General features: G+C 41.5%; 1 protein-coding gene and 1 pseudogene across 3 annotated transcripts in view; both read left to right on the forward strand.

The window, feature by feature from the left end:
- Prps2 (phosphoribosyl pyrophosphate synthetase 2) overlaps positions 1 to 19,381 on the forward strand; it is a 39,797-nt gene that overhangs the window by 12,031 nt on the left and 8,385 nt on the right. For all 3 annotated transcript variants that reach the window (XM_034485752.2, XM_034485751.2, XM_034485753.2), the window contains exons 3-4: positions 8,519 to 8,617; positions 10,040 to 10,164. In XM_034485752.2, the coding sequence (XP_034341643.1) occupies positions 8,519 to 8,617; positions 10,040 to 10,164 (224 nt within the window). The remainder of the gene's footprint in view (positions 1 to 8,518; positions 8,618 to 10,039; positions 10,165 to 19,381) is intronic.
- On the forward strand, positions 9,470 to 9,589 carry LOC117695586 (small nucleolar RNA SNORA70; annotated as a pseudogene).

The raw sequence follows: 19,381 nt of genomic DNA on the forward strand, positions 1-19,381 counted from the left end.
GTCTTTTGGTCTCTGTCCCCTGGTTGCAAGCACTGCCCCAGCTACTGCTTATGCATTTGAAGGTCAGGACAACTTATGGGCATTGTTTCTGTCCTCCACCATGTGAAGCCCAGGGATTAAACACATGTCATCAGGTTTTTAATTACAAGTGCCTTTACCAACTTAATCGTCTCAACCCCACTTTCTCCCACCCTCAGTGGCTTTAATTGTTTTTCAGAACTGCACTATGTGGCCAGCTATCTACCAGTTTCCCCATTGTTAGACATTTAGATATGTTTTCCATTTGAGGCTATTTTGAACATGTGTCCCATGCCTTTCCAAACTTAGCTGCTAATGCACAAGATAAGACTATCATCAAGCAGCAAGGATAGAACGACCTTTGAGAGGCAATAGGTACAGCTCAGGAAACTGTCACTTACTGTTAGAGAAAAGAAGCAACCATGGAAGCGTTTTCTTTCTTAGCATCCCTACAACAAATGGCTGCAAAGAGAATGGCTTCAAACAGCAGCCGTGTACTCTCAATCAACTCTGGAATTGCCAAATCAGGTACCAGACATTTGACCTACACCAATGGGTATTAAATGAAATTGTTGATGGATAGGGTGAACATTTTCAGGCTGGGTTAAGCTTTGACATAGTGCTGGTTTCCAATCATTGATCACTTCCAAAAGGATACTCCAGAGATTAAAAGGAAGTCAAGGGCTGACTGTGCCAGGAAACTAGTGTCCACTGCTCACACTGTTCTCAGCAAGTCTTACATAGGTCTGTAGCCTAACATGGCCTTAGAGGAAGTCAAGGCCCATGGATTGTTCTGGAGCCATGGCTCCCTTTATTTTTCATCCTACTTCTCTATCTTTCTCTCTCTCTCTCTCTCTCTCTCTCTCTCTCTCTCTCTCTCTCTCTCTCTCTCTCTCTCTCTCTGTGTGTGTGTGTGTGTGTGTGTGTGTATACATATACATACTTGTGTTCAGCAGGCATCTTTATGGAGTCAGTTCTCTCCTTCTATCTTTATGTAGGTCTAGCTCGGGCTCATCTGCTGAGCTCCATGGTGAGCCCCTTCGACCATGACTTTTAAATGGATCTGGGGAGTTGGGTAGTCAGGATGATTCAAACTATAGTAAGGAACCAATTACAATTTCATTCTCACATCCAATTGAATCTGTCAATCTGCCATTCAGTGTGTACCATTTGCATTCTGGAAAAAGTTCTAAAAACTGACATCTTCCCTTCAACCATGCAGCTTAGCCTGATGCTCGGTGGGCACTGAGAATTTACTAAGAAAAATAAGAAATGACCATAACCTGGTAGCGCACTTCATTTCTTAGTCTGCTGTTCCCATTTCCCAGTGTCTGGGAACTGTGAGGACACCAACCCTGGTTTGAGATGGAGAAAGGTACTTCCTACTTCCTTTTTTATTTTTTTTACTTTTTTTTTTTTTTTTTTTTTTTTTGCTTCACTTAGGGAGGCAGAAAGCCAGGTGGTATATGAATGTCATAGAAAGCCATGTGCTCCACTTAACCTAGACAGAATATTCTTGTTGGCTACAGGAGGAGCTCTGGGCAGCCCTCCCAGGCTGCCTATTGTTCTTTTCTCTTCCTTTGGGACTGTATTGCCCATGGCCACTAATAGCACAGTGAAATTCTGTGTAAATGCCTCTACCAAGAAACACCAGCGGAAAGAACCCAGATAAATCTCAGGGCTTTAAAACATTTTCCAAACTTGTTTCATGTGTTTTTTACCCCTTTGCACTATAAATACAGAAAGGTTTATTTAGCTTTGATTTCTAAGTACCAGGACCCAAGCACAGTTTCTCACAGGAAAGAAACGGTTTCATAAATGACCATTTAACACAATGGAATATTCACACAGGAAACTGATAATGATTTCATAGTAATTGTCAAAGGCATGATGTAAGCCCCGGTGTTGCAGTTTTGAAATGAAGTAGGCTCAGCTTTGAATTCCAATACCACGATTTACCTTGTTTGCCCTTCTTAAAAGTTACTTAAACTCTGCACCTTTAGTTTCCTTACCTATAAACTGACGACCATCTTAGCTGAAATTGAAGCTCCTAGCCTATCATACACAAGTGGACGAGCTTTCTGAAAAGCTCCAAATATTAGTGGCTTTGTAGCCCACTGATTGGTTGTGACAGTTTAACTTCTATCATTTTAGTGTAGAGATTGCCAGAGCCAATATGCAAAGTAGCGGGTGTGACTGTGTTCCAATGGTGCTTCATTTATGCACACTGAAATATGGGGTTTATGTCACATTCATATGCTACAAAAATCTTATTTTTGTCTGGTTTCCAATGCTTTTCTAAGCGTAGAGACCATTTCTAGCTCCAAACCAGGCATTGGGCAAGTCTAGCCCACCAGCTGACGTTTGCTGGCTCCTATAGTAGACACTCACTAATTGCTAGTTCTCTTCCCTAGAGAGAACAGTGGATTGTGAGCCAGGCAGGGAATAATTATTTCTGAGAGAGTGAAGAAGGGCTGTCACCTTGAATTATTTTTTTTCTTTTTTTCAGAATCATGTATCAGGTCATGTTGATATTTTAGTGATTGACACAAGTCTTTTTAATCTTGTAATCTTTGTATGTGTTTGTTTGGGGGAATGTGTGTCTCTGTGTGTAAGTCCTGCACACTTCCATGTGCATGAGTAAGTGCACGAATTCAGACAGCATTTTTCTGGTGCCTGGTGCTGCCTACCTTTTGTGGGTTTGTTTTGGTTTTGTTTTGATGAGATTTCTCCCTGGCCTGAAACATGCCAGGTAGACAGCCTGTGAACAGCAAGCCTGTCCCCACCTTCCCAGAACAGGGATGATAAGCATTTGTCACCACACCACAGCATTTTGATACCGATTCTGGGCTTGCGCTCAGCTGTTTATGCTTGCAAGGCAAGTCCTTTACCTGCTTTAAATGCCATGCTGATTGTGCTGTCTATAGACTTGTGGTGGTTTGAAGGCGAGTGGCCCTCTAGGAGTGTATGTTTGAATGCTTGTTCTGAAGTTGGTGGGACTGTTTAGAAAAGATTAGGAAATGTGGTCTTGTTGGAAGAAGCATAAAGGTTTATCACTGCGGGGTTGGCTTTGAGGTATCAGAAGCCCATGTCAGGCCACGCCCTGTCTCTCTCTACATCTATCTCTTGATTTATGGGTGAGCTATAAGCTCTTAGTACTGCTTAGTACCTGCCGGCCAAGACGTTTATGGACTTACCCCTCTGAAAGTGTTAGCAATCCCCCCAAATTAAATGGTTTCTTTTATAAGTTCATTTGGGGGCCATAAAATATATGTGAGGATGTGGTGCAGACCTCTGTTGGTGCTTGCTGCTTCTGTGTCTGTGAGTTCACAAGATCTTTGCTCAGTTGATTTAGAGGACCTTGTTTTCTTGGTGTCCTCCAGCTCCTGTGGTTCTTCCAGAGGGTTCCCTGAGCTGAATGTTCCATGGTCTTTCACTCTACGCATAATGGCTGGATGTGGGTCTCTGTATTTCTTCCCATCTGCTGCAGGAGGAAGCTTCTTTGATGATGGCTATAAATAAGGAAGGCACTGATCTATGAATATAGCAGATCATCATTAGGAGAAGAAAGGGATTATTTCTGGAATTCTTAGAGGTACTTAATATAGTGATATCTGAGCCAGACATTGAAGGATCAGAGAATGTGTGAGATTGGGGCAGCTGAGTATGTGAGACAAAACCATGGTGTTCTCTAGCAAAAGAGAACCATCTATTATACAGGGAAGGGTGCTGCATCAGAGGCAAGGGAGAGCAGTTTGCCATTAGCTACATCCAGATTGACCAGAATATTTGGACATTAAAGCTGAAAAAGAACTTTGATTCTTTCCCAAAGTCAATATGAAATACCATTCAGGGGAGTTAAATAAAGATGAAACCATAAGTTGTGATGTCTAGTTAGTATAGTGAAGATCAAAACAATCCCCCCACCCCTTTAAAAATAAGACAGAGAGGCTGGAAAAAAATGGCTCAGTGATTAAGAGTACAGGCTACTGTTTACAGAGTACCTGGGTTCAGTTTGTAAACCCACATGTGGTGGTTCACAAGCATCCATAATTAATTCTAAGGGATACAGCACCCTCTTCTGGCCTCTGAGGGTACTGCATGTACAGGATATGCAGGCATATATACATTGAGGCAAAAAAAACTCTCTCACACACACATATACATAAAGGAAAAACACTTCTCATTAGGCATGAATTTTCATGCCTTTAACCTTTAACCTAAGCTCTCTGGAGGCAGTACAAGGAATATTTCTGTTAAAGGCCAGCCTGGTCTTCAGCCTTCTGGCCCAGGGATCATCTGACAGACCTAGTGATGCAGAATTATTAGGGGCTGATTACTCTGTCTTGGCAGATATAAAGAGTCCACTATTCTGCAACTGTGTTCTTTTCTGGACAGTAATTTGTCAGTAGAAGGAAAGAGGCAATTCTTGCCTAGTAGCTGTCTCGCCACAACTGGAATAACTTCAAAGATGCTCAATTTCTTCTTAGAGTCCAAGACAGGAAGCTGTCAGGGGCAGACAGGTCTCTAATCAAAATGAACATTAATACAGAAAGGTGTGTAACATCAATTCTGTGGACTTCTGATGTTTTGAAAACCAACTATCCATGTAAGGTAATCTGGACTGTTGTCTGTTAACTCCTCTCAGCTATTTCTAAATAAAATATAGAAAACAACCTAACAATAAACTCAGAGCCATGAATTTGCTATAGGCCCTTAACTCACAGGCTAACCATCTCAAATCAGTTAAAAAAAGTTAAAGAAGCATTGGTTCTAAGCCTTGTATTCCTAAATGTGTTATACAGGAACAATGCCTATGAGAGTAACAATATTCATCTCACTTTTATATCAGTAAGAAGCTCATACCAATGAAAACCTTAAATTTGAAATCAAAGTAAATTTTGTACCATTTAAGAAATTATAACTTCATCTTAATAACAGTTATACAGGTTTCTACCAATAGGTTATGGCTATGCAATAAATCCTAGCTGATCCTCCCTGTTCCAACAAAACCACTACTTTTCCCTAGAAAGACAGCCCAATATTAACTACCTCATTCCCCAAGACCAGGGAATAGGGGCACTGAATCTTCATTAATTTTTCAACTGATTATGTGCGTTGAGATAATAGAAGAGGGGCAGGGGAAAGAGTAAATTGATAAACCTCTGACAATGTGTCTTCACTGCATCCAGCTGGAATTCCAGGACATTAGAGGTTTGAGCAGGTCTGTTCAGCTTGCTTCATGAGTAGATACACCAAGGCTGTGTATTCTGCAATATACAATTCTCAAAACAAACTTTAGTATCAAGATTTTTTTTGTTTGAATTCTGGGATCTAGTCTTCTGGCAGCCTGCCTCTGTCATGTCTAATCCATATAATTCTGGGAGTTTCTATGAGGGTGTGCTCCAACCATCCTCCCATTTTCGCCTCCCTGCTCTCAAATTCCCCAACACTAGGGAATCCAATCTTTCAGGCACCAAGGCCCTCCACTTCTACTGATGCCTAACCCCTTACCCACCTCCAATTTCTATGAGGGTGTGCTCCCACCATCCTCCCATTCCCACCTCCCTGCTCTCCAAATTCCCCAACACTAGGGAATCCAAACTTTCAGGTACCAAGGCTGTCCACTTCCACTGATTCCTGGCAAGTCCATCCTCAACTACATATACAGGTGGAGCCATGAGTCCCTCCTTTTGTGTTCTCGGGCTGGAGATTTTAGAATGGCTACTCCAGCTTGTTTCTTAGGACCATTTGCTTGAAAAATTGTTTTCCAGCCTTTTACTCTAAGGTAGAGTCTGTCTTTGCACTGAGGTGGGTTTCCTGTATGCAGCAACGTGCTGGGTCCTGTTTATGTATCCAGTCCATTAGCCTATGTCTTTTAATTGGGGAATTGAGTCCATTGATGTTAAGAGATATTAAGGAACAGTGATTGTTGCTTCCTGTTACTTTTGTTATTAGAGGTGAAGTTATCTTTGTGTGGCTATCTTCTTTTGGATTTTTTGGAAGAGGGTTACTTTCTTGCTCTTTCTAGAGTATAATTTTCCTCCTTGTATTGGAGCTTTTCTACTATTATCCTTTGTAATGCTGGGTTTGTGGAAAGATATTATGTAAATTTGGTTTTGTCGTGGAATATCTTGGTTTCTCCATTTATTGTAATTGAGACTTTGCTGGGTATAGTAGCCTAGGCTGGCATTTGTGTTCTCTTAGGTTCTGTATGACATCTGTCCAGCATCTTCTAGCTTTTATAGTATCTGGTGAGAAGTCTGGTGTAATTCTGATAGGTCTGCCTTTATATGTTACTTGGCCTTTTTCCCTTACTGCATTTAATATTCTTTCTTGTTTTGTGCACTTGGTGTTTTGATTATTATGTGACGGGAGGTATTTCTTTTTTGGTCCAGTCTATTTGGAGGTCTATAGGCTTCTTGTATGATTATGGGCATCTCATTCTTTAGGGAAGTTTTCTTCTGTAATTTTTGTTGAAGATATCTATTGGCCCTTTAAGTTGGGAATCGTCACTCTCATCTATACCTATTATCCTTAGGTTTGATCTCCTCATTGTGTCCTGGATTTCCTGGATATTTTGTTTTAATAACTTTTTGCATTTTGTGTTTTCTTTGACAGTTGTGTCAATATTTTCTATGGCATCTTCTGCACCTGAGATTCTCCCATCTATCTCTTGTATTCTGTTGGTGACGCTTGCATCTATGACTCCTGATTCCTTTCTTAGGTTTTCTATCTCCAGGGTAGTCTCCCTTTGTGATTTCTTGATTGTTTTGACTTCCATTTTATGTCCTGGATGGTTTTGTTCAATTCCTTCATCTGTTTGGTTGTGTTCTCTTGTAATTCTTTTATTTTTTTTTTTTTTTTTTTTTTTTTTTTTGTGTTTCCTCTTTAAGGGCTTTTAGCTGTTTACCTGTGTTCTCCTCAAATTCCTTGAGAGTGTTATTTATGTCCTTCTTAAAGTCCTCTATCATCATCATTAGAAGTGATTTTAAATCTGAGTCTTGCTTTCCTAGTAATATTGGGAATTCAGAACTTTCTAGTGTGGGAGAACTAGGTTCTAATGATGCCAAGTACCCTGGGTTACTGATGCTTATGTTCTTGTGCTTGCCTTTTGCCATCTGGATCTTCTTAGTGCTACCTGCCCTGTCTCTGACTAGAGCCTGTCTTTCCTATTATCTTGGTTGTATCAGAACTGTGTGGGGTGGGTGTTACTACTGGGGTAAGAGCTGGGGCCCAATATCTGCTCAGTGCCCAGGGACAGACAGGAAAGTACCAGTGCTCCTGGCGGGGAGTGACTTCCTGGGTCACAGTGGGTCTCAGTTACTCACTGTTTGGGGCAGGCCTTGCTGTTTGCTTACCAGGTTAGAGCTCCTGGGAGGCCTGCTTCCTCTGGGTTCTTAGAGATTGGGGACAGAGCTGCTGCCCGGGATCTCCTCAGTGCTTGGGCCCAGATGGGAAGGCATGTATTTGTCTTTTAAACAACATAATAGTGTTTGAAAGGAAATAAAGACATTTAATATTAACATTTTATATAATTTTAAGATTGTATTTTCTTTTGTGGCTTACATATAAGAATGAAATGTTAATAATTAATCTCCTCCTACACATGTCTGGACTATGTCTAATGATATCTGTGTAATTTCTCTGGTTGCTTTGATGTGGACTTTTTCATTGCCTGTGTTTTATGACATGGAAACTGAATTCATAAAGAAGTTAGGTAACTTTAGAAAAGGCATATGACACAAGGGACAATGAACTAGTTTCTCTGAATGTTGACTTCTCAATTACCTATAATTGTTAATTCTTGCATTTGGCTTTTTGTTGAATTTGTAGCCATGTTAGCTTTCGTCTGTCGAGGCATGGTCTTCCTCCATAACTAAACTTCTGTGGGGCTTTGGATGATGGTGGGTTTTTTTTGTTTTTTTTGTTTGTTTGTTTGTTTTTTTGTCTTGGTAAAGTTTATATATGTCACTGTTCCCTTCTAGAGAACTCACTTTTCCATAGTTTGGCTTTATCCCTTTGCTTTTTTTTTGTTTGTTTGTTTTTTTTGGCTTTATCCCTTTGATATTTGTATTCTGTATGTAGTGTCAGGTGCATGGCCACACAGGAAGATGGAAGGCTGGAGATGTAATTTAGTCAGTAGAATGCTTGTCAGGAATACAGCATTTCCTGGATTCCAGCCTTCGTACTACAGAAATTGAGCATGGTGGCACATGCCTATAATCTTCACTGCAGGTGGAGGCAGGAGGATTAAGAGTTCAAGGTCAGCCTGGGCTATATGAGACCCAGGTTCAGAAACAAACAAGTGATGCCAACCAATAGTATATATATTTAGTAACCAAATCCAGTGTATCAAATATATCTTTTGTTGTTATAACTTGTAATTTTACTCATAGGTTCCATCTATGATTTGGTTTCCTCATGACTATCCTATGTGAGAGGAATCTAACAGGTTCCATCTTTTTCTGATATTAAATCCTTGTTTCTATTTTTTTAGAGTCGTGCTCCAATTTCTGCTAAACTTGTGGCCAATATGCTGTCAGTTGCTGGGGCTGATCACATCATTACCATGGACCTGCATGCCTCTCAGATCCAGGTACGAGCATTGTGTTTCTGCCCACCATTAGGTCCTAACTCCCTTAATTAATTTTGAAAGATGTGAGTCTGCACAGCTACTATGTGGCTGTCTGTCTTTCCTGTGAATGCCACCATTCCACACACACACACACACACACACACACACACACACACGTTGCTTCCAATTCACTTCAGAGGAGCAGAAACACTTTCTTATATGTTTTGTGGTTCCATCTAAATTTTTGGAAATTAGCATAGTTGTGTGTATTTTGTGTGTTTGTACACATTGCATGCTTTCCTCAGTCACTCCCCATCTTAAGTTTTGATGACAGGGTCTCTTGCTGAACCTGAAGCTAGTGCATTGATTCAGGTAAGGTGGCTGAGCAGTGAGCTCTAAGGATCTGTGTGCCTCTGCTTCCCCAATGCTGGGGTTATAGAATATGCAGGATATCATACTGCAAGCATTCTATACATTCACACACTGAGCCATCTCCCTAGTCCTACAATACATATTTTTAATTTCTTCACAACTTCCTCTTTTGGCACGAAGACAGGCCACATTTCCCGGTGCCTATTTATGATCTATAATGAATGTGAAGTATGTGATTTGTGCTAAGTGCTAAAACAACAACAAAAGTCCTTCTGTCTTCCTGTCTGCCCTGCAGTGCTGTTCTTTCTCTCTGTGCACAGAGCATCACATAAATATCAAAGCATGCCTAAAAAATGGACTGGACTGAACGATGTCTTGTGACATCTTTATTGTTAGGTTTAATTCTGTTACAGTTACCTACAGGGAGACTGTTGTATAAAGGTATCTTTGGGATTAATAATTCAAATATTATTGAGAGGTCGCAAGTATCTTTTTAAAAATTGGCATCTAATTAATCTCTAAGTTCCTTGCCTTATGGAGCCTGCTGTGCAGTGGTGGCAAACAGCATCCTACTTGGCAGGTTGCATATATGGGTTTCTCTAAGAGACCTTAGAGACAGAACTTTCTGGTGACTAGTCCTGTCTCTTATCTTATGTTGTCTCCAGTCTAGGCTTCAGGCAGGTATATGGATCACCATTGGGAAGCCCCAAGGCACAGTGGCCAAGGTTCACATTGGCCAGGCCATCATGTGTGTTATACCACCTGCAAAGTAAGGAACATGTGATTGAGGTCCTACACACGGTCAAGTTCAAGTTCCCTAGCTGCCAGAAAATCCACATCTCAAAAAAATGAGATACCACCAAGTTTAATGCAGGGATGTTATTAGAGAAGCAGCATTTTCTCAACAAGTATAGGACAAATACATCGCTAATCATGGTCCCTCAGGCATGTGACAATTCCTGAAGCCATTATTCATTCCTGAGGTTTTCCACTGTTGTTGAACAATCATGTACTCGAATAAATCTCACTTTCAATCAGAAAACTAAGTTGACCTTGATTTTTTTTCCTTAGGGATTCTTTGATATTCCTGTGGATAATTTATATGCAGAACCTGCAGTTCTTCAGTGGATTCGGGAGAACATCACTGAATGGAGAAACTGTATTATTGTTTCTCCAGATGCTGGAGGAGCCAAAAGGTACCATACAAGTGACGCCATGCAGATTTCTCTCTTGTTACTTTGCTGATTTCTGTATTCCTCTATCTCTTAAGTGAGAAAGCATGCCTTGTTCCCTGCTGGGAGGGGGGGGGATAGTTTAACAGTTAAAGCTATTGCCCCACAAGCTTAAGGGCTGAAATTAGGTCTCAAGAACTTATATACAACTTATATACATGCTGAGTACGCTGAAGGGTCTGTCTGTGATTTTTAGCCTTCGAAGGCAGGGATGCAGGAATTCCCTGAGCTATCTGACTAGCTCAGGGTTTAATTGAGAGACACTGCATCAATAAATAAGGTAAAAGAGCAATCAAGGCACATTTCTGACATTAACCTGGAGCCTCCACATATGTGTGTACATACATGCACATCACAAAAAGACACACTAAAAACCTTTATAGAAAGCATGCTTTGTGTGTGTTTTGCTGGGGATAGTACTCAGTGCCTCATAGATGCTAAACAAATGCCGTCTCATTGATCTTTATCCCTGCCCCCCCCCCCCCGCCCCGGAGGCTTGCGTTTAATTATATAACATTAGATTTTGCAAATGAGCAACTGAATAGGGCTTTGCCTCCAGGACAGAAGCCCATCACACTCCCAGCATTTCACATCATTCATGATAATAAAACACACACATGCGTTCTATATAATAAGAATTTTAGTTAACACAATTGACTGAATTAGTCCTTCTAACCACAAACACTTGATTGGAATAGGCAGAATAGAACCCAGTTTTTCCAGATGTATGTGGAACAATAAGAAAGGAGGTTAAAGTCTGCCTGTATTACATATGGAGCTGGACTGTATTCTAGTGGTCTGGGGGTGTGGGTGAGATGGGGAAGGGCTGGCAGCTTGGCCTGCCCCACCTATTCAAGGGCCTCCGTAAAGAAAGATACTAAAAGCTAGACCCCTAGCCAATAAGCAAGGCCCTTGGCTGAGGAAAAAAAGCAGCCTCATGAGAAATCCAGCCACAGGTTTGTGCCACAGGCAGGTGAATATGAGGGCTTACCTTGGATGTTGGACTCCTGGACTAAGAAAAGTAACACAAAATTAGTCTGAGGCTGCAGTACAATGGAGAAAGCCTTCCACAGTTTGAGTTGGTAGGGAAGCAGTCACTGTAGAATGTGACCTGTCAATTTGATTATCCAAAGCTAGGCAGCCTTGAAGGCCTAATATGCCGGACTCATTGTGTACAGCTATCAGGGTACAGGCAGCCAGTACTTAGGAAAAGTAAAGTGACCGGCAGATGAACACATTTAAAGAAAAACTGAGCATGCTACCACAGTGTCAGCCTAAGGAAGTGGCACTGAGTGGCAGTGTCAACCAGCTCTATGGAGGGAGAGCTTCAAGAAGTGTACAAACCATTAGGGGACTTGGTGTTGAGGAGGCAACAAGACTAAGAAGATGATGCTAAGCCTACACACTGTTTACTGCAAACTGAGGCTTAAGATCCTAAGCCTTGCAGAAGTTGCCAGCTGCTATCTGGGAAGACAAAACCTGGTGGAGTGGAGTTGCATTGCTAAGGTAGGAGCCACCATAAGAAAGGGAAAGGTACCAGAGATCTCTATCCACCAGCTAAAGTAGAGAGGTTTATCAACGAGAGTCAGTCATTTGAGTCCAGGGTCAAGAATGATGATCAAGCTTCAGAGCGACTCGAAAGGGCAGTGATCTTGGGTGTGGCTCAGTGGTGGAACATTGGTAGGCACGCCCACAGCCCTAGATTTCTTCTCTAGCACTACACAAACACATTTGAGTGTACACACACACACACACACACACACTCATACACTCATTCTCATGTAGCTTCTCCCCATTTTTTGATATCTTTATCTACCTGCAGCCCTGCCCTAGAATCACGCTTAAAAAAAACTTGAGTGGTCCATAAAGGAGTCCCAGTATCCAATGCATGGTGGGCCCTGGTTTTCAGAAGAGCACATGTGTTGTGCTCTTAGTTGCTGTCTAGCCGCCACTGGTTCCCAGCACAAAAGAGAAGGAAAGAAGGCAGGTAACGAGAAGGACTCTCTGACAGCTGCCAGAAGTCCCTCTGCACAGGATAGAGACTCCCATGAAAGTCAGTGGCACGATGAGCTTGGGAGTAATAGTACATTGTCTTGCCCAGAGTATGATGAGCACATGTAACTTTGGGCAACACACTGAGGTTTTTCTATGCAATGTCTTTTTAACAATGTGAGTGACTTCGCAGAGTCATTTCTCCTGGATTTCTTCCATATCAACGTTGATATGGAAGCTTCCCAAAGTCATGAGGTAGAACATGCATTCACATTTATCAGATCTCTCCTAGGCTAAGGGGTCCAGGAGTGTTAGATAACTTGGGTTATAAATAACAGCAGTAGAGGGTTTCAGTATTTTTTTTTTTTAGATTTCTGCAACTGTCACTGTTAACCACCTCCAGGACATTTTCATCACACCAAGAGAAAAAAAAAAACCCATGCTCCTTAGCAGTCGCCACCCATGTCCCCTGATCCCATCGGCTACTCCAATGTACTTCTATGGGAAAGCATGTAGAGATGTGTTCATATCAATTGATCATACCGCAAATGACCATTTTGTCTGGCATAAAGAAAAAAGAAAATAGAGCTTTGGCCAGAGCAAGTCTAAAGAATAATAGATTCCATAGAGTTCTTTTGGCCTTTTTCCTTTTCCTATCCCAACTGTCTCTCTCTCTACAGCCAAAAATATCATTCATGTTTTAAGCAAAAATATTGAAGTAGAGGCTAGTGAGATGGCCCAGAAGCTAAAAGTTCCTGCATCCAAGCCTGACATCCTGAGTTTAATACCTGGGAGCCTCATAGGAGAAAACTTATTTCTACAGTTTATTCTGACTGCCACACATGTGCACACGTACGCACGTACGCATGTGCGCGAGCACACACACACACACACACACACACACACACACACACACACGGTAACACAAAATTAAAATAAATTGTACGATAGTTTAAAAAGGGTAACAGCTTCATTAAGTACTGATCTTTCTAGTGTTAGGATAGTGTTCAAACATAAATCCCCTGGTTTCATAGACACAGATGGTAATGTGTTACTATGAATGCGGAACATTTTCTCCAACCTCCTTTGCCTGCACACTTAGGCCACAGCTGCATTGGGGGTTTTAGAGCCTGGGAGGTAGACTGTTACTAGAAGAAGAGGGTCACTGTGGGGTTGTAGTTTATAGCCCAGATCAGCTTCTGCTTGGTTCTCTGCTTCCTGTTCCTCTAAGATGTGGTAAATAGGAGCCACCTGCTCCAGCCACAGAGAAGCTGCCTACTACCAGCCATTGCCTACCCTGAAGAGCTTTATTTCCTCAAACCATCAGCCAAAATTAAACCTCTCCTCTTTGAGTTGTTCTTTGTCAGGTGTTTGGTCACACCAGTAAAAATAACATAGATGCTGTACACACTTCTCCACGGAGGTTTTTAAAAAGCGAACTTGCTATATATTTTACCAGTGCTCCCATACTTAATGTAACTTATGTTCTTGATCATTGTTCAAAGAAGGGGGTTTATTTTGCCTTGTGATTTGAAGGTACAGCCTAGCGTGGCCAAGAAGGCGTGGCATCGGGAGCATGAATCAACCAGTTGCATTGCATTCTTGGTCATAAAACACAAGCGCTGGATCTTAGTGCTTCTCCGTTCTATTTAGTGCAAAAAATCATTTCAAGGAATAGTGACACCTATAATCAGGGTTACGTGGTTGGTTTTATAACTCTCTCTCTCTCTCTCTCTCTCTCTCTCTCTCCCTCTCTCTCTCTCTCTCTCTGTGTGTGTGTGTGTGTGTGTGTGATCATTTCCATGCTACTCATTCATAGACACTGTTGTTTGTGCAATCCAGATTTAGAGACATGTTCTGACCTTTTGCATAGTTGTCTAAATAAGATACATTCCTAAAAGTAGAACTGCCAACCCAAAGGCACAGGCCATTTAAGTTTTGGTGAACAGAGCCCAAAGTGAGTCTTTCAGGAAAAAAAAAAAAAAAAAAAAAACTTCCATATAGTGTCCAGTATGGCTGCCAATGTCTTGGTACCCACCCTGTGCAAATAGTGTATTATCGGTTTCATTTGGCATATAAGGCAAGTGACCTGTGGGTATATCTTCTCATGAACTCTGGCTGTTCTGAGTGAGATCAAGCATCCTTTCTGGCATGATGTTTTTTTTTTTTTTTTTTTTTTTTTTTTTTTTTTTTTTTCTGTGAGTACAAACTGTTGGTGTCCTAGCTGGAAACTTTTACCTGTGGATTGGCAAAGGTAGGATATTACCTTTTCATGACTGTCTCAGTTATTTCCCCAGTGTCTTATCAGCCTCCCACTTTTATATTCTTATTCCCTGAAGGACGTTGAAAACCATCTTACAGTTACATTCTGCCTTCTGGTCCCATGAGGCACTTGCCCTTCTCTTAAATTTTTTTCTTCGCTTATGCTTTTGGATGTTTTCAAAGATCTCTTTTTCTCTTTTAATGTTCTAATTTTTCTTGCGTTTGACATTTATTGGGAAATAAAAAGTAAGATAAAAATCCAATTCCCACCTCTCCTCCACCGGCTATCTAGTCATTCAAGAACTATTGAATTATCCGTCCTTTCTCTATTGGTCTAAAACAACATCTTTTATTATATACTAAGTTCTATCACTTGCAAACTCCCACTTTTAAAACATCACAGAAGAGGGCTTGGGAGACAGTCAGCGGATACGTGCTCTTTCTGCTCAAGTGTAAGGACCCGAGTTTAAATTCCTAGCACTTGTCTAAAAAGTTAGGCATGGCTACATACCCCTATAACTGTAGCACTGTGACAGGTATCAACAGAATGATTAATGAGGCCTGCTGGTTGACAGCATAGCCCCAGGTTCAGAGACCCTGCTTCAAAGTATAAGGTAGAAATGGATAGAGCAAGAAATTTGATGGCTATCTCTATCTAGCCTCTGGGCATTTGTACCTGCACACACATCTCTTCCTCCCTCCGTCCCTCCCTCCCTCCCCGCCCCTGTCTGTCTGGGGGGGGGGGGGCTAACTAGAGCAAAGTAAGTAGGTGACCAAGTTTAAACTGTTGGTCTGTTTCAAACTCCTCAGAATGCTCTCATCTAGCTATTTCTACTCCCTGTGCTGGGAAAGACAGGCTCTTTAAGGATCCACAGCACATGTAGGGATTTGTGTCACCTCTTTTCTTTACCTTGTCTGCTATACTTCCTTGTCACCATCATTTATTGCGATGGACTCTTCTCCCACTGACAGTCTCGCTGGAGCAGCCAGGCAGGTAGTATGTGTCACATAGAATTCATGGTAGGATAATGTTGGTTTCTTTGCTTAATGCAAAGTCATATTGCACTAGAAAAAAAATACCTGTTTATGTGGACTATCAAAACAGTTTCAGAGAAAGCTTCGGGGCCAAATCTTTCCAGGTAAAGCTTTGTCTTGCCACAGGAGGTCACTCTTGGGTAGTCTTTGAAGCTTAATTGAGTTGATGAGGAACATCTACCAATAACAAAGAAGCCTCCCTATAGTAAGTGTGTGTGTGTGTGTGTGTTTATTATATATATAGTAAATACAAATATAAAGGGTTGTGGAAAGTAGATGAAAGTTGGTGCTTAATATATAACTTTTTTCTGATTAGATGCTCTTTGAACATGTGCTATCAAAAATTTGAAACTTGGAAGGAAGAAGAATTTAATACCTTATAATTGTAGGGACACAGGTAGGAATGATTTAGTGTACTTGATGTCCTGAGAATTCACACACACACGGGCACGCGCGTGCATACACACACACACACACACACACACACACACACACAGAGAGAGAGAGAGAGAGAGAGAGAGAGAGAGAGAGAGAGAGCTAGAGAGAGAGAGAGAGAGAAAATGAGAGAGAGAATGAGAGAGAAAGAATGAGAGAGAGAGAATCACATATACAGGATATACAGGAATGGGAGTGGGAGTGAAGTGGCTCTGCAGAACACAAGACCTCCAAGGGTTGTCCTCTGACCTCTACAAGCAGAGTGGCCTGTGCATGCCTCTACTCACACCCATACTACTAACAAGTAACATTTGAACAATGTATTTATGGTGAGATTACTTGGAGAGTAAACTGCTTGCTGTTGCCCTGAGTTTTATTTACATTGGTGCCCAGCACCAATAGAAAAGCTAGGTGTGGCAGTGTGTGTCTCTTAACACCAGTGAGGCAGAGACAGACAGATTCCAAGGGCTTGCGGGTCAGCCAGCCAGTCTAGCCACAATAGTGAACTTGGGGTTCTGTGAGAGGCCTGGTTCCAAGGATAAGGTAGAAAGTGATGTAGGAAGACACCCAACACCACACTCTGGCTTCCACACATATAGGCACCAATCAAACATAGTTTTTATTCTAGCTCTTTCCACCCATGATTTCAGTGTGATTTGTTATATTAACCTCGCTTACTAGAGGCACATCAAGTCTCTATTATGTATGTGGAATTAGTTACATACAGCTTTCTCAGGAAATGATAATATTATAGCGACCCAGGGGATTTGGTTCAGGAATCTTTCCCCTTTGCTAATGTTGCATGAACCAGCAAGGAACTGACATGCCTGGAACTCCACCCAGATCAGGTGTCTTATGAGTCTCAGTGCCAAGAGCCACAGAGCTCACTTTCTTTTCCTGGCCTCTCTGCCTTTCTGCCTGCCTGTTTGCAGTGGGATTATAAGGTTACACCTGGACTTAGAGCTTCAGCCCCAAACTGTAGTGTCTCCCACAGCTGTACTGAGAACCAAGGGGCTCTTCCTGTTTCTTACCACATAAGTAAATACTAATTTTTTCATATCTACATTTTACATAATCTGCCCAAGCATCTTTTCTTAAAGAAAAAAAAAAAGCTGTCTCATGTTCTGAGAACCCACCTTTCCTTAATTGGGGTTTAAAAGGCTTATCATGAAATTGGCATGTGCATAGTATATACTTAAATGATTATGGGGCAAAAAGTTTACCTGTCTTCAAATTATAGTCTTCTTCTTTCACTTAACTGTTTAAGTAAAGAAACTTTATAGATGGACAGTGTTAGAGAGGAAAGTTGTCTGCTGCTATGACTACGGTTTGGGTTCCTACTGTGGTTTTATTGAATTGAATTTTCAGGTTGTATAGTTTGCCTACACATATCTTCATGCTGCCTTTACCGTGAAAGTGCAATTTTAGTAGCTATAAATTCCTAGCCTGACTCCAGGGTGGATGCTGAGAATTTCTGCCATTCCTTTCTAGGTAACCTATCTTTACCTCTTTTAAGATGTCATGTCTTCCGTAGTTATATTGTACTTGCTTGGGAGACTCGTTTATTGGGTTTATTGCTCAGAGGATTAGAATCTTCCAGTAATTCTAGAAAATTCTCAGGCATTGTTTCCTTGAAGTAAGTGTGTGTGTGTGTGTGTGTGTGTGTGTGTGTGTGTGTGTGTGTATATGTGTGTGTGTATGTGGTATGTGTGTGGTGTGTGTGTATATGGTGTGTGTGTATATGGTGTGTGTGTGTGTGTGTGTGGTGTGTGTGTGTATGTGGTGTGTGTGTGTGTGTGTGTGTGTGTGTGTGTGTGTGTGTAGAGGTCAACCTTGGGTGTCATTCTTCAGCAGCTGTCTGCCTGTGTTTTCTGAAACAGGCTTTATAACTGTGACCTAAGTTCCCAGCTAGTCAGCTTGTCTGACCTACTGCCTCAGGAATCCTTCCAGTCTCAACCTCTCCCAGAACAGACACATACCACCTCACCCAGCTTTTAGGTAGATGGTGGAACTCAAACTCCTGTGTGCATGTATGGCAAACACTTTACCCCCTCCCAGCCTCTTTTTCTCTTGACGGAGGACAGCTAGCTGCCTCTTTGCACTCTGCTCTTCATGACTTTGAGTTTATTTTGTATGCTTCCAATCTCTCCTTTTTTGGGTTACATTCTGGACTATAACTTCATCTCACCTTTAATACACTCTATCTAGGTATTTACATTTTGTTAGCTACTGTGCTCATAAGTTTAATAAAATATAAATATACTATTTCTGTTTCACAAAAGAAAAACCATTTTTTTTTTTCTCCCAACTTTTGATCGAGCATTCCTCATTACCCTTTTATTCTTACCCAGGCATCCATTTTATTATTTTAACATGGAAAATTCCTTCATCTTCATTTTTAACTAATTCCAGTGGCTCATTCTTTAGTCTTATGACTTGGTTATAGCTGCTTCTGGCTCCCAGTTTGAGTGTCTTGTTATCCTTGGATGTCTTATGTCCCCTCTCCCTTTTTGTAGAATCCTGAGATTTTGTGTAATCCAGAGAGGACTTGCACATATTTCTTTTGGGTTCCTTGAAGAACTACCCCAAATTTAAACTTTAAATTCAGCTCTCTGCTTGTGGGTTTTCATCACATACATAATGGGAACTGAAATGAGCAGCCATCAGGAGAGCTGAGATGTGGTTTAGAATGTTCTAAAAACATCTGACCTTTAGCCAGAATCAGAAATGAGGCAGAATAAATGCCCTTTCTGTTCCCACGGGGGCAGCAGGGTGGAATTTCATTGCTTGTTACTCTGGAGGGGAAATGTGCGAATCTCTGTGTTACACAGGGGTGTCCTACTGGAGTCTTGTTACAACTTGGTCCCAAGTTTACTCCCTCATCACCACCCTGCAACAGTCCCAGCAGCAAAACACAATTTTAAGATTATTAAAGAGCTGGAGAGATGGCTCAGTGGTCAAAAGCTCTTGCTATTCTTACTTAGTAGAGGACCAGAGCTGGATTCCTGGTACCCATGTCAAGCATCTCAAAACCACCTATAACTCCTAATTCCAGGGCATAAGATGCCCAATTCTGGCATTAGTGGGCACCTGTGTGCACATGTACCTGTGTGCACATGTTTATGTATCCATTTCAGCTTCTCGGTATATTTGTGATGATAGTTTCCTCAAATTCCTGCATTATCTACCTTTGTACTTCTTTCTGTTGGGAAAGATAGTCAAGCTGCCTAATCTCCCAGAAGGCCAAAATGCAGCCTCAAATGTCGTGAAGACTTGAATCTAGATCCCTAGCACTTTTGTAAAAATTGGACGTGGCTGCACTTAACCTGTAATCCCAGGAGTAAGAAGCAGAAACAGGCAGATCTTAGGAAGCTGTGAGCCAGCCAACCTAACCAAATGGTGAGCTCTAGGTTCGGAGAGAGCTCTGTCTCAAAGTGATACAGCGGAGCATGGTAGA

This window comes from Arvicanthis niloticus, chromosome X (genome assembly GCF_011762505.2).
Source record: "Arvicanthis niloticus isolate mArvNil1 chromosome X, mArvNil1.pat.X, whole genome shotgun sequence".
Lineage (NCBI taxonomy): Eukaryota > Metazoa > Chordata > Mammalia > Rodentia > Muridae > Arvicanthis > Arvicanthis niloticus.